We start from the raw sequence: 15,121 nt of genomic DNA, 5'->3' as shown, positions 1-15,121 counted from the left end.
TATATATAATTATAATATATATATAGTATGTAACACAAAAATATAATAACCACGTAGTTTGCAGTGTCTCTCTTTGAGTGATTATTTCCACAAAGACAAATAAATACATCAAATTCTGCTTCTTGACATCTTTCTGTTTCTTATTGATTGATTGATTAGCCTGAATTGGACTTCATTAAACTTATTGTGTCCAATAAAGTAAATAGATATATCCCCTAGGTTATGACTCACATATGGCAACAAATATAACTGAAGTAAACAAGCAGTTCATTACAGAGCTGGAAATGAAAAACAATCAACTGTTACATCAGTATAAGCTAGTAACTACCAAAAAAAAAAAAATTGTATGGGGTCATAAAATATTTCTTAAATCTAGTAAAAATATGAATTATAATTCCAAAATATAGCGGAGCCCAGAACTGCACACAATATTCAAGATAAGACTGTGCCAACATTAGATTTAGCAGGAGAACCACCTCTTTTGAGCAGCTGGCTCTGCTGTGTTAAATGCACCCCAAAATGTGGTTTGCCCTCTTGGCTACCATGACATACTGCTGCCTCCTGCTGAGCCTGCTGTCACCAGCACCCTCAGGTCTCTAACTGTACTTGTGACTGGCATTTACATGTACTTGTAACATCTGGTGTTTACCCTTGTTTCATTTCATGCAGTTTCTGATTGCCCAGCTCTCTAATCCATGTAGATGCCTCTACAAGGCCTTTCATCCCTCCTGAAAGTGAACAGTACCTCCCAGTTTACTATCATCAGTGAAGTTGCTGAGGTTGCATTCAACTCCTGCATCCAGAACTTGAAAAACATTTGTTCTATTTGTGTGTGTGTGTTAATTGGTTTTGTTTCTGTTTTAACTTTTAATATACTTATCTATCTTTGTCAGTTAACTCAGGCCACAGCATATTTTAACAACAATTGTTCCTTTTACTCCCAGTGAGCTTCTGAATACCTCCCTTTATCCGTGTATGAGTTGCGAAGGTAGCTTTGCCTCCAACACTACAGGGGGTGATGATTTCATACTTCTAACTCACAGAAGACTATTTCAAGTGAAAGGGAATATGAAAGAATACGTGCTTAACTTGATCCCCAGCATCAGCAGCCCCATGTTAGTGTCTCTACTGCTCTTCTACATATGTTTGCCAAGTCAGGGGCAGGGAGAAATATGTGCATAAACTTTCTGGTGGAATTGAAGATTTGGTCTTAGGACTGTGAATAATTTGTAGGAGATTCACAGCATCCACTTGAAGATTTTGGCATGTGATCTGTGCAGCTCATAAAAAATGGAGACTTCCACACATATCAATGCTGTCAGCATTTCAACCCTTTCTCACATACAGGAAGGACAGAAAGCATAATCTGAGAGGAAGAATTCCTTTTATATTACTTCAAAGATTGCTGGGATCTGTGGTGGTGGTTGGTCCTGTTAATGTTCTTTCCTGTTCCTTCGTCACATAAGACAGACGTGTCTGGACATCACCTTCAAGAAATTGAGAGTATTTTATAGAAATTTCCTGATTTTCTGGAACACATATACCATAACATCTTATAGTTACCAGAATTAGCAGTATGTATTGGTTTTGTCTGAGATAAAGTTAAATTTCTTCATAGTAGATGGTATGGTATTGTGTTTTGGATTTAGGATGAGAAGAATGTAGATAACACGGTTTTAGTTCTTGTTGAGCAGTGCTAACACTAAGTGAAGAACTTTCAGTATCATGTACTGCTCCTCCAACAGACACTGGAGTTCACAAGAAAATGAGAGGGGACAGAACTAAGACAACTGACCCAAAGTGGTCCAAGGAATATTCCATACCAAATGGCACCATGTTGGCCAAGAGGAGCACTTGCTGCTTAGAAACTGGCCAGACATCAGTCAGTCAGGGTAGTAATCAATTGCATTGTGCGTCACTCATTCTGTATATTTTTATTAGTTTTACCATTTCCATGTTTTTTTTTTACCTAGTCTGGGGCCTGAAGAGTTGAGATAAGAACAGATCTGATCAGAGCATGTTAAAACAAAGTTATTATAAACATCATAGTATTTTAATAGTTGCTGATCACAATGTTGAAATTCTATGCTTAGAGTTGTTGTGTTTGTTCTCAGAATTGTGCATTGTTGCACCTTTCTTGCTGTAGAGGTTCTCAGCTGTGCTGTATATCATCTCTGGGGTCTGGGTTAAATTTGTCACTGTTGTACTCTGTAACACTGGCTCATGATATGACAAAATTACTGGTCATGAGTCTGATCTGGTATATGTACTTGGAATTGCTGTCATTTCCATACTTTTGGGGCCATTTCTCAGAAACTATTAATAATTACACACCATAACTTTTCTCACTGGGGGAGACAATCTATGGGGAAGGTAAGGAGAGACACTCTTTCACCTTTTCCTTCTCCTTCTCCTTTACTTCCAAGCTCTTGAGAATTTTGAATATATATATATTGAATATATATATATTTGGATTTGAATATACATATATATATATATATTTGAATTTGAATATATATATATTTGAATATATATATTTTTATGTTCAAACCAGCATGTTCCTATTGCTATGAATGTGTTCCGGGTCTTGTTTAAGATTCAACAACTATTTAAGAATATCCCCATGAGGATCTGTCCTGAGGCAGGGAATGTGAGATAGTATGAGCAGGTACCTAGAACAGGAGACGCCTCTAGTGTTTTGGAACTTCATTCTCAAACAAGTGCAGAATCCTGTAAAAATAACGGAATATTTGGAAGAAAAATGCTGTCACTTTCACAGTCCCAGAGGGATACAAGTCACCACAGGCTGCTGGGGCCTGGCCCAGGCCTTCCAAGCCTTGTTCAGTACTATTCAGCAGACTCAGGGGGAAGAGAAGGCCTCTGGATGTGATGATAATGCAGCAGGCCCTGTGGCTGCTCCAATTCCCACAACAGGCCCTGTGGCTGAACCAGAGAGTGAACTTAGGCTGTTACCAGTTGCTCTAATACACAAGACAATGGCAGTGAAAGTCAGCTTGTCTAGTTAGTGAAGAAACTCCTACTGAAAAGGGGAAGGAGGAAGAAGAAGATGCAGAAAACTACAGCAAGTAAGGACATAACAAGAACAGGAGGAGAAGAAGAGGTAGGTAACCTAAGAGGCAGTAACCATCTGAGCCCTTAACCCTTGAGAGAGCTACATGGTATATGAAAAGATTTCAGCTTATACTTGAGCACTTAAAAAAATAAATAAATAAAAATTGTCAAATCTCCATCTATTTTTTAAAACATGCTTTCCCCGAGTCAGCGCTTTTAGAGACATACTCTTGTGAGAAAATTTCTAACTGCTATTCCTTCAAAAGAATTTGGGTTCACCAGAGAGCAGCAGAATGTATGACTTGCTTTTGGAAGTTTTTGAAAAATACATTAATGAGGATTTACAAAAGCAAATAACTCCAGATAACATCTTTTTAGATGTTTGTTTAAGCCATTGTCAGTTTGAGATACACAGATTAATCCTTCTCAAAGCCAGAGCTCAGGTTTAACTTAACCACAGGATACATTTAGTTTCTGTGAAACTCAAAATCTCTCCAGCACAACCTGAGTAAGGAAGAAGGTGGTTTCCTTCCTAACTGCTCATTTTCCTTCAGATGCCTCCAGCTTTACTTTAGTATTAAGTATATTAGTTCATTCTCTTAGAAAGTATCTATCTTCTCTTTAAAGATAACGACAGTTCAAAGACACACAGACTGTTAGAGGCCAAAATCCAGATTTGTAGCAGCCTGTGTTAATTTAGAACCACAAGATACATGTTGATGTGTGTTTATCTTTCTCATCCACTTTCACAGATGTGTGAGATCGAACTTCTAAAGACCTGGAGGTTTTTATTATTTTGTACAGCCTTATGAACAAAAGCATCTGTATTCTGATTAAATCCATTTAATAGCACTATAGGACAAATATATGAGTTGGGTTTTTTTTTGGTTTGTCTGGTTAATTAGTTCTTTACCTGTACCTTTACCTTTACCTAGTTATTGGAAACCTTACCAGAATCTCTTACTGATAACCCTATCTGGTAAGGAGAGAATACAGTGGCTTTTCCTGAATGCTACAGAGCAGCAATTGCCACAGTTGGAGCAGCAGCCCCTCCACCTGCCTACCTTTCACATGATGAGGAGGCTGATGGAGGCGAGTATTAAAGGTGCAGCATTAGCAGCTCCAGGATGACAGTCACTGAAATGCTGCCTGGCTTGTCTGGGTGGAGAATGGCAAATTAATGACAAGTTGCTATGCTTTGTCAGTTTTAATTGGAAAACTCTGGGGTCAAAAGTGTAGAAAACAGTTCTAGAGGGATCTGGTTCCTGCCATTTGAGGAGAACATTGTCATCATGTGGTAGAAGGTATTAAAATAATCAGACAAGAGCTGTTTACCTCCTCGTTATGTTGCAGTAAGCAGTATATATTTCAATTCTAAATTTTAAGGTGCAGCAACCAAAACATTGGTATAAATTTCACATAAGTATAACAGAACTGGGTCCAGAGGTGTTGGAGCTATAAATTAACATTGCAAGCTGAAATCTTGAGATAGGAGAGCATTTTGTGGGACATGTGCTGGCTTAAGGCTCTGCTCAGATACTTCATTTCTGACATAAAAGCCCCTGTAGGTGAATTTGCAAGCTGTGCCTATGTGTGCAAAGGGAAAACAGTAACCAGAAATCAGGAAATCAATGGAGAGGTAGGTGCTGAGACGCAGCATGGAAAAGCCTCCCAAGGATATGTAAGGCCTGGAGACTAGCAGTCTTGTGAATCCACAAGAACAGATAAATTCAGAATATTTGAAGTCTGACAGATTAGTTGAGACCAGTCAGCAAATAAGTGTCTCACCTGTGGGTTTTACATCCTAGACCATATCCTAGGGTGCTGTGACTGCTACAAACAAAGAAAAAAATGTATACACACTTGTGGAAAAATAGGTCCTCAAGGGTCTTTCTGAGCACCAATTAGAAGCCTCTGAAAAAATAGCTCTCTCTTTCTGGGATAAGCTTCCCAGATCTTGGTCTAAACAGGGAAATATTAATGAGTGTCTATGTAAGAGGCAATAATTGAATATACCATGTGAATAGTTATCTGCTATTATAACAACAACTTGATTTAATGAATAATAGTTTAACTAGTAAAATATGATCTAACAGGCATTGATTACCATATGTTTCACTCCTGGTTCAAGCCAGTATGAGGAAAAAGTTCTACCAATGAAACCACACTCTTCTTTCTTGACTCTTTAGAGTTGACAAAAATTTATCAGTAGCTCTCTATCTGAGTCCCATCTGTATTTTGCTTGACCAGTAAATATTCTACAAATACTTTACATTCTCCCTTCACTGAACTGCCTCTCTTGTATTTGGTTTGTGACAATGTATGGAAATTTTGCATCTTCACAAGGCAGAGTCCATTGTCAAGTATGGCATGAAAATGCTACATGGTCTCTATAGGGAAAGTTATTTTTTTCTTCTCTACAGAGATATGCTCCCTCCAACTCCAACTCCTGAGAACCTAGAACCAAGCACCCATAAAGTAGAATGGCCTTGGAAGATGGAAGTAGGACTAAAGTGGACTTGCACCTTGGGGGAGATTATTGGAGGTAGAGAGATAAGTAGCCCCCCAGTAATAGGTACGTGGCCTGCAGATACTGCAATCAAGACTCCTGTATTCATCGCTAAGGGGATCTTGATCATGTCCCTATGGCAAATCAGAAACCCCTTCCCCTCTGCTTTGGTACTTGATATAGGCATGCAGCCTCAGGTATAGAGCCAAAGGATATGGTACAGACAGCTGCGACATGCCCCAGTGCAGAGAAGACAGGAAGTCCTGTAACTTCTGTCCTAAGGAAGATGGTCTTTCAAAAGCTTCTACCCATATAGTTCTCAGGTTTTAACCAAATAAGGAAACCCTGAACAATTCTCACAAAGACAGAGTGTCATTTATTATTCACACCACTACCACCAGCAATAAGCCCCTCTTGTTTGGATTCTATAATGAGTACAGTTGTTCCCAAGGAGATTGATAAGCTACAAATGTAGGAATTCTCTTTCCCTTTTTCATTCCAAAGTGAGACCAATGTTCTGCATTTTCATATTGCTTTATCAGTTGAGAAATAATCATTTTACATATTGCTCTGCTTGTACCGCATGTTGATGCCAATAGTGAAATAGCGCTCTCGATGGTGACATTAGAAACATAGACATTCCGCATATATGGTCACAGGTACAACTTTCAAATGTTATTGGAGGTTTTGGTTCTTTCAGATTTGAGATTATCTGTTGATAATGTCTAAAAAGGTGAACAATATTTCTATTGGTTCCTTTATATAGTTCATGCTAGGATGTGAACCTATATATTTCCTCCTTTGTAGTTATTTGTGAGGCAGAGAGAAACGCATGCGGAGAGTTTGGTCTACATAGTGTCTAACAAAGAATTTTCATCTGGCCACAGTAAGGATGGCAATGAAAGGATGTCTTTCAGCTTTAGTGTTGTGGCTCCTTCTCCTCACCATTCAGGTTTCCCTAGGTAAGTACATTAATTTGCATAAGGCACTCGGCTAGGAGGAGAATGTAAATTCAGTATGAGCTAGTTGTTATTCCATTAGTCTGTAAGACAAAATGTCAAGAAGGTGTTTAAATACATTTGTCTCTAATTCTAACTCCTTGGTGATCCTGGCAGAAAGAAGAATAAGACATTTGTGAGAGTTCTACATTTTACTGAGATACTAGTTACCAGACATTTTTACTGAATTCAAGTCCAAGTTCAGTGAACAGTTGAGCTGTAATGGAAGCCTACCGGGTATTTTGCACTACTGTCTTGCCTCCCCTGTTGAGCTTTGTGCAGACAGAGTGAATAACTCTAGGTCTTTATTCAAATCCAGTTAAAATATTGCTGTGTACAGTGCTGTTTGACAGGGTAGTATCTTCCACTCAATTTTTCCCGTGTGTTTGAATTGTAACACTACTAATCTCCATGCTGTTGTAGGGCTACATGTATATATTTGAAACTAACAATAAGAACCAGGTTTTGGAGTCCACATTTTTGTCTCTATACACAGGGAGTTGGTTATATAGCATTGTGCCTGAGGGTTGCATCCCTGTATGATGAAAATAAGACTTCATGGTTGATACTTTCTTTAACGTAGCAGAGCCCTAGTCTTAGAGGCTCCCACCAGTTGTGTGGATGCAAATGGATGGGAAGAAGAGGCATGGGACTCTCTGTGTAAAGGAGTGTGAACAGCAATATTAAACACTTGTATTTAGACATCTTTGTAGTAGAACTGTACTAAAGAGTAAGTTATCTGCCAACTTTATAATAAGAGTAACAGAAGCAGTAACAGAGTGACTAACAATGTAGATGGGAGTAGCTTTACCTTGACACCCCATATCAGCACTGACAACCCACGTATCTGCTCTGGCTCCGACCATACGTGCACACTCCATGCCACCACAGCCCCCTGTTTGTCCACAGGGAGTTTGCAGAGCGCAGACAATCTCAGAGGCACAGACATCAGAAGTGAGCTGAAATCTTGATACACATAGGACCTGCAAAAAGGGCTGCATGCCTCATCCTTATCCCTGGCCTGTGAGGTGAAACAGGTCTTTAGAGGGAACAAACCCAAATCTTACACCTTTTTACCCAAGCAGAACTTCATCCTATAACTAGTACACTGAATTTAAACGAGGTCCTTGTTAGGATATGCTGTGGAGTGTAAGTAAAAGCAATATGTCTATAGGTATTGTTAAAAAAAATGCATTAGATTGATTTCAACAGATGACAGTTTCAATTAGAGTATATTAAAAATTGTTGGGTATGTTATGCCTAGCTTTGCCTCTGCATTCAGCCTCGAATTCTATCATGTGCTGAAAATAGTATGTCAGATTACTTAAATATTCAGGTGCAGAAAAACAGATTAATCAATTGAGGATCTGTTTGTTTCAGCCCTGAATGTGGCTAACAGAAATAGGTTATCTGGTTCCTTTAGTAATGAATTATGATTTTAACTTATAAATGTTTTCTTTATAAAATGTATGTTTTTAAATATGTCTCAAGTACAAAGGCTTTTTGTAGTTTTTTGTGCTATGTATTTCAGAGAATTTTACCCAGGAAATTTGAGAAAGGAAGACAGTTTGCACAAAAGCATCTTCAGATGTTGCTACTTGTCATCCACTTGAATAATCTCCCTTAAACTCCTCATGTTTCTGATTCTAAATGACAGACAGGAAATTGTGGGGAAGTGCAGCAGTATTAGCACAGAAGTAAAACCTTTGCCTGCATACAAGAGCAATTCTGTGTCAGTGCCATATTGTCTGCCTTGAACCAGCAGACAATCAAACTATATGCAGATGGAGACATAATTGCATTTTAGTCAACTACTGCTAGCAGTTTGCTTTGGAAAGAGATTATCATTAGTTGCTGAAGGAATCAGCTTTATCAATTTCTGCGTTAGCACTGACATGGGGAATTGAGAGGAATTAGGCTTGTTTTAAAATGAAAAGCAAAATGATTTATTTCTGTTTCACAGCATCAAATGACAGCAAGAAGTGTGATCTGTAGGAACATCTCTCTGCTTTGAGGAAGAGAGAGAATGCGATGCTTCCCAATCCATACTGTTTTCAGAACTCTTCCAGGAAAACCTGAGGCTCTTATTACAATGTAATTGTTGTTTGTTGCTAATCAGATACTACAACTGATAAAGTCTGAGAAGTGTCTTTCTAGACTACTTGCAAATGTCACTTTTCTAGAACTCATACAGGTATCCTCCAAGGGTACAGCAAGGGCCATCTGCTCCCATGATAACATGGCCATCAGGACATAGGACTCACCAGCAAGGGCCCAGGCTCACAGTACCTGAGAGGCAAGCAAGGCAGCAGTGAGTTTTAACTAATAGCCCAGATCATCAGGCAAGTTTGTGATGAAGGGACACATTCAAAGTCAAATTGGGAAGTCACTTATACAGATCAGGGTAAGGTCCAGTGATGGTAGCAATATGGGTCAGCATGCATATTATAGAGACTGTGGCCAGGCACAGCTGTGTATAAGTTGAATGCAAGCACACCTACAGTGCATCTCAGGCAGTGACAAAAGTTGTAGACATTTTTAAATCCAGCCCTGGGGATGTGGGCAGGGTGCATGGATGGAGACCCCAGCTGAGGCAAGTCAAAGCCAATAAGATTTACTCGTGAACTCAGGGCACTGAGAATCAGATCAAATCTTACTTATAAACTTACAGTGGAAAATTAATATTTATAAGCTAGGTTTTAAACAGTTCCAATTTGGAGTCAAAGTTGTTAGTCTTCTGATCTGATTCTTCTGTTACCTCATTTAGACGTGAACAACCTGAGTGGCCTTCTATGCCCCAAAAGAGGTTACCAGCATCTGTCAGATTTTCACTTTTGTTCACATGCTGAAATTCATATCTGATTAAATTCTAGATGAATCTCTTGGATTCATGGATGGATTCTTCCATGTACTTATCTTTTATTTTGTCCTTCACCCAGAAATATAGAGCTCTCACATATGGTAGGGTTTTTGTCATTTTCATTTTCAGCTATGTTGTCTTCTCTGGAGATGACAATTCACATAGGTTTTTTTCCTTTTAAGTTTTCTCTTTGAGAAGGAGGCAGATCATTTCCAACAAGTTTGTTCCAAGGTGTAGTGGAAATGCTAAGTCATGGCCTGAAACAGTCATTGAGCACCTGGTGGGAAGGCAAGGCTAACTTGGGAAGTCAGCGAGTGGGAGGAGTGAAGCCAGGATCCACCCCTTCCTAGACCTCATTTAGGGGTTGGCAGTGGAGGTGAGGGTATCTCTTGCCAGAGATCCCTGCCTACATGAGGTCTTCCAAAGGTAAGCAGCTCTTTTCCTTCATTTCTGCATCTGTGGCTGCTGCATTTGGGCTTGTTCTCATTTGCTGTAGTTGAAGACTTTGTCACCCTACTATTATCATCCCATTATAGCATTACACAAGGGCAGCAGGAGCCAACATTGGTAACAGATGAGCATGAGTACTGAGTGATTTAATTGTCACTGAGCAAACTTAAATTTAAAAAATGTGCCCCAAGGTTCTCAGCTCTGGTGATTTTGTTCTGGAACTTATTTTACTCTGAAGTACAAAATGCCTCTCAAATGTTTCAGTATTGTGTGTAATTCAGATACGCATGTATGTCAAGCAAATAATTGCATGCCAGTATTCATTTGAGGTTAGCCTCTATCCCAAGGCTTAAGGCTTGTTATCGCTGCTTAAATCTCTGACTATTTGATAAAACTGTTCTTAAAAATCACTTCTTGTGAAGGCACTGATTTTTTTTTTTTGTGTTCTGAAAATAAAGGGTATCAGTGCATCCTGCTCTTTGTAGATGGGATGTTCATGGAATTTAAAATCTGTAAGTAGTTTGTTAGCGTACTTAGCGCTCTTCTGGATAGTCCTGAAATTTTTGTGCAAGTCACAAAGCATTGTGGAATATTATTAGACTCCCCCCCTTTTTTTTTTCTTGTTCTGCTGAACTTCTTCCATGATTTATATCTATCCAGTTACAAAACAAGGCAAAACTGTAGCAGCCTTAGGGCACAAACAGTGTGTTGTTTCAGTTGCAAATGAAAAAATCATCAAGTTTTTGGTTTAACAATTTTGAAACCTATTCTCAAATTCTAACACAAAACCTAACAATTTGAATGTCATCTTTGTTGTTTCAATATAAGAGTATTGAACAGCATCTAGGCTGGATGTGACTCTGGGCAGCCTGGTCTAACGATGGGTGACCCTGCACATAGCATTGAAACTCAGTGATCACTGTGGTCCTTTTCAATCCAGGCCATTCTACGATATGAACAGTAATTGTTCTCAATGGAATTTGCAGGAGGTATCTTTATTTTTTTTTCATTGTTTGTTTTCACAGCCATATACACTAAATTACTGTTTGCTAGGGTTCAGAATGTTAACTCAGTGTTTCTGCTTTTTAGTCAAGCAAATACAAATCTTTCTGCAAGCAAAGAATTTTTTTAAGGTAAGAGTTTTGGAGCAACTTTTCCTTAAAACCTCTGACTGGAGGGAGGAAAAAAAAAGAGAACAATTCCTGAACAGTTTTTTTTTGTTTTGTTTTCATGTAACTACATACTAGGCTATCTACCTTTGTTTTCCTAATGTTTTTGTAAAATACAACTCAAATCTGTTTTCCTGTTTTCTGAGCTCTAGCAGGCTATGGTATAGCTTCACTTTTTGAGTTGCTTCTACGTCCCATCATTGGAATGCAATAAAATTCTTCTTGTGTTTTCTTGCCCTTAAGTCCTTTTTCCAGACTACTGTATAGTAGCTGAAGCTTTTATAGTAGTAGCCCAACATAATAAAGCAAGAAAACCTCATGTGCACCTTCCCTCTTCTGTCAGACTCTGTCATGCACTGTGATGAGTGTAATATTCTGTGAAACAATTTGTAAAAGAATTGAAATATTGGTGGAATTTCTTTATTAGTGGAGAGACATAGGTCTGGAAACAGAGGATCATAGAGCAGCAGACACTGGAAGCAAAGCAGGAAAGAGGATTCTTTCAGGATCAGTCTTGCATCAAGAGAGGATGGGGCATGAGGAACAACATGAACACCTACCTGCCTGTCTTCTGCTTATCCTGCTGCATTTCCCAGAACAGGTCACCAGCCCTTGATGACATCTGCATGAGAAATCCTTTTCTTGTCGTGTACCCCTGACCAGGAGGACTGTGTCTATGGTGGGGTATTAGAAAAAGAATAAAGAGTTTGGGGACACTTAGTTGCAAGTAATAGTTTGCCTGGGTGGAAGAAATTGCGTAAGAACAACAAAAAGAAAGGAGGATCTTCTACTGAAGCCCTTGTGAGACAAAAGCTAGAGACATTACTTGGCATTTTCCACCTCTGATAGGTCAGGAGGAGGGACAGATTGCACGTCATTACAAATAACTTGCGTTTTAGCAGTTTGGTTATCTCAAACTTGTAAATACAGACATAACACCCTGGAAACAAAACAAACAAATGAGAACTTCATGTGCGACTACTTAGGAAGGTGACTCTTAAAAAGAAGATTTAAGAGTAAATTAAGAGTAATAGTAATCTCATTAATCATCTGCAAAGAAATAATAAGACTGTCATTTTCATAACCTTGTTCTGTCTCTGTCTATAAAGGGGATGATGAATTGAAGCTGGTAAATGGAACTGGCCCCTGCTCTGGGAGAGTGGAAGTAAAACATAAGGATCAGTGGGGAACTGTGTGTGATGGTGACTGGAACACAGAAGATGCTGAGGTTGTTTGCAAGCAAGTAGGATGTGGATCTGCTGTTCAGGCCCTTAACCGAGCTCCTTTTGGAGAAGGATCTGGACCTACGTGGTTGTATCGAGTAGAGTGCCGTGGTAATGAATCTGCTCTCTGGAACTGCCCACATACAGGCTGGGGTGGCTTTACCTGCCCTCATTATTTTGATGTTGGAGTGATCTGCTCAGGTAAGGAGTTATATAACATTTAATAATGGAGGAAATCCCACAGTGCAAAGAAGCTGATATCAACCTTTGTCCTAAATGGATAAAGCCTAGTAAGGTGGTCAGCACAGAGGTAACACTTTTTCCATGGCCTCTGAACCGAAACAAGTCACACCACCATTAAGACTTCTGCTGACCACAAGTGTATGTCTGCTTTACCTCTGCACAGCAATGATACAGAACAGAAATAGACACAGTAAATTACACAGAACAGAAATAGAAGCATTATTTCTTTCTGCCACGCCTCTTACAGCCAACATGAGAGCAATAATCAACTTGCTCCTGGCCAGGAAAGGCAGCTAAAGAGAGGTTGTAGATGGAGAAGCAAGAAAATTCTGTATTATGCCCTCCAACCATTCTCTTTCTTTAGATCTTCCTGTAAGCTAGGACGGGAATTTCTGGAATGGCAAAGGAATCCAGTGACTGCTCGGTGTCTTCACTTGCAGTATGTGTTTGGTTTTGCTCCTTGGAGCACTGCAAGAGGTTCTTCTTTCCTCTTTTTTAGGACTTCATGTTTGTCCTTTTTGATTTTCATAAAGTTCCTGTCAACCCATTACTTCATCCTATGTACATCAGAATGGTAGCTCTGCCCTTGAGATTACCTCAGTTCAGTAAAAGTGCTCTCTATTGAGTTCTCTAAAATGCTGGTGAAGACATAGAATGGAACAGATCTCAGGGAAGACCACAGTGGTAATCCACTTGTTGCCAACCTCCAGGTTGAGTGCAACTCATTAAGAACTACAATCTGACCGTGACCAATGAGCTTTCTGCTCATCTAGTCATTCACTTATTGAGACTGTTACAAGACACAAGAGTTGTGCAAGACAATTTCAAAGACCTTGTTAAATTTGAGGTAAACGGTATATACTGCTATTATCCCATCATCCACGATTCAGTCCTTTTTTCAGAGAAAGCAATCAGGTCCTATAGGCATGGTTTACTCTTGGAAAAATCCATGCTCGCACTCCTTGTTTACCTTCTTCACCTACTTAGAAATAAGTTCCTGGAAAACTCACCCCATGACTTTCTCTGACCAGCCTATAGTTCTCCTGGTTGTCTTTTCATCCTTTTCTGAAGAGTACGACATCTGCCTTTTTCCTGTTGCTAGGGACATAATCTCTACAACCTTTTGAAAATGGCCTCTCTTCTAAAAAGAATGGACTTGAAAGAACATTGGCCAGTTTAGATATACCACATTGCATCCCATGGGTTTATTTAGGTCAAATTCTCTCTCCTGAACTCTGCTCTGCACTTTTTCTTCTTTCTCACTCCATTTAGTATCTGGAAATCCACTATTTCAGGGTGACTAAAGGCTACCAAAGATTTCCATAACCCTAGCCAGTTCTTCCTTGCTACTGAATAGATGTCATGTTCACATTTCTTAAATACATGCAAGGATGAGGGCTACACCATTTCCCTGGGCAGCCCATTCCTATGCTTCTCCACACTCTCTGTGAAGAAATTCTTCCTAATCTTCAGCCTAAACTTCCCCTGGTGCATCTTGAGCTCATTCCTTTGTGTCATATCGCTAGTCATATGATAAAAGAAACTTCTTTTAGTTGTAGAGAGCAATGAGGTCTCCCCTCAGCTTCTTTTTCTCCAGACTAAACAATCCTAGTTCCCTTAGTTACTCCTCCTATATCTTCCATTCCCTTCACCAGCTTCATTGCTCTTTGTACATGCTTGTGCAAACCAATATCCTTCTTGAAGTAAGGGACTGAAAACTAAACACAATATGTGAAGTGCAGTTTTGCCAGTGACAATGTGAAGATGTGTGATTTGGAGATTTTCTTGTCTATAGAAGATTTTGTCCAATTCCTCACCTTACTGGGTGGTCTGTAACAAACTCGCACCACAAGATCAGCCTTACTAGACTCTCCTTTGATTCAAAGCCACAAACTCTCCCAGGCTCTGTGGAGTCACTCTTGATAAACTCAAGATTTCCCTTGACAGTACCATTGGTACTCATGTGAATAACATTTTCTATGCTCCTGCACAGCTATAAATTAATTGTGGTGATTGTCTGCACTGCACAAAAACAAATCCATTACCATTTCCATATCACGTCCACTGAGAAGAAAAGCATATAAAATAAATATCTTGCCAAAGAACAGTGGTGGGACTGACATGATATGAAATACTTCACTGCTAATAGAGCTGTGGAGCTGAAAAAAATACAAACACCAAAGAAAAAAATACTGTTTTATGCTGATTGATAAAACTTCAAGAATTCATTGAGTGAATTAAAAAACAACAGCAACAACAAAAAAACAGGTGAGATATAGCCACTGAGCTCGCTAAATGTAGCCCCATCTGAGTGGAAGCAAGTCACTACTACAAGCTCCAGATGACAGAAGAAAAGCAGTGCAATGCTGTTTTGAGGACAGGTTGTTTCTCTCACAAACTGCTGTACCTCAGCTGCCACGTTCCATCAAAACTGAGGTGGGCTTCATTCAAGGTCTACACAGCTCTCTCTCACGTAGCATGCCTTGCCTGAACAAGATCTCCAGAAATATAGAGCTCATGAAGTGGTGTGCAGAGGCATTCAACAAAGCCTATGGGAATCGGCAGCACTGAACTTGAACTAATAAACCTGCAGACTT

At 39.4% G+C, this 15,121-nt stretch overlaps 1 protein-coding gene across 5 annotated transcripts in view; it reads left to right on the top strand.

Moving 5' to 3' along the window:
* Positions 1-6,396: 6,396 nt before the first annotated feature.
* The window catches only part of LOC418303 (CD163 molecule), a 27,221-nt gene continuing 18,496 nt past the window's right edge, over positions 6,397-15,121 (top strand). For 3 of the 5 annotated variants that reach the window (XM_015294055.4, XM_025143129.3, XM_046944729.1), the window contains exons 1-2: positions 6,397-6,543; positions 12,168-12,482. In XM_015294055.4, the coding sequence (XP_015149541.3) occupies positions 6,474-6,543; positions 12,168-12,482 (385 nt within the window). In that variant the 5' untranslated portion in view covers positions 6,397-6,473. Of the gene's footprint in view, positions 6,544-9,819; positions 9,866-12,167; positions 12,483-15,121 lie in introns of those variants that run through there. The other 2 variants (XM_015294059.4, XM_025143133.3) reach the window with 1 other exon arrangement.

This window comes from Gallus gallus, chromosome 1 (assembly GCF_016699485.2).
Source record: "Gallus gallus isolate bGalGal1 chromosome 1, bGalGal1.mat.broiler.GRCg7b, whole genome shotgun sequence".
Lineage (NCBI taxonomy): Eukaryota > Metazoa > Chordata > Aves > Galliformes > Phasianidae > Gallus > Gallus gallus.
Note: the sequence above shows the minus strand (reverse complement) of the source record. Positions and strands in the feature narration are given on the sequence as shown.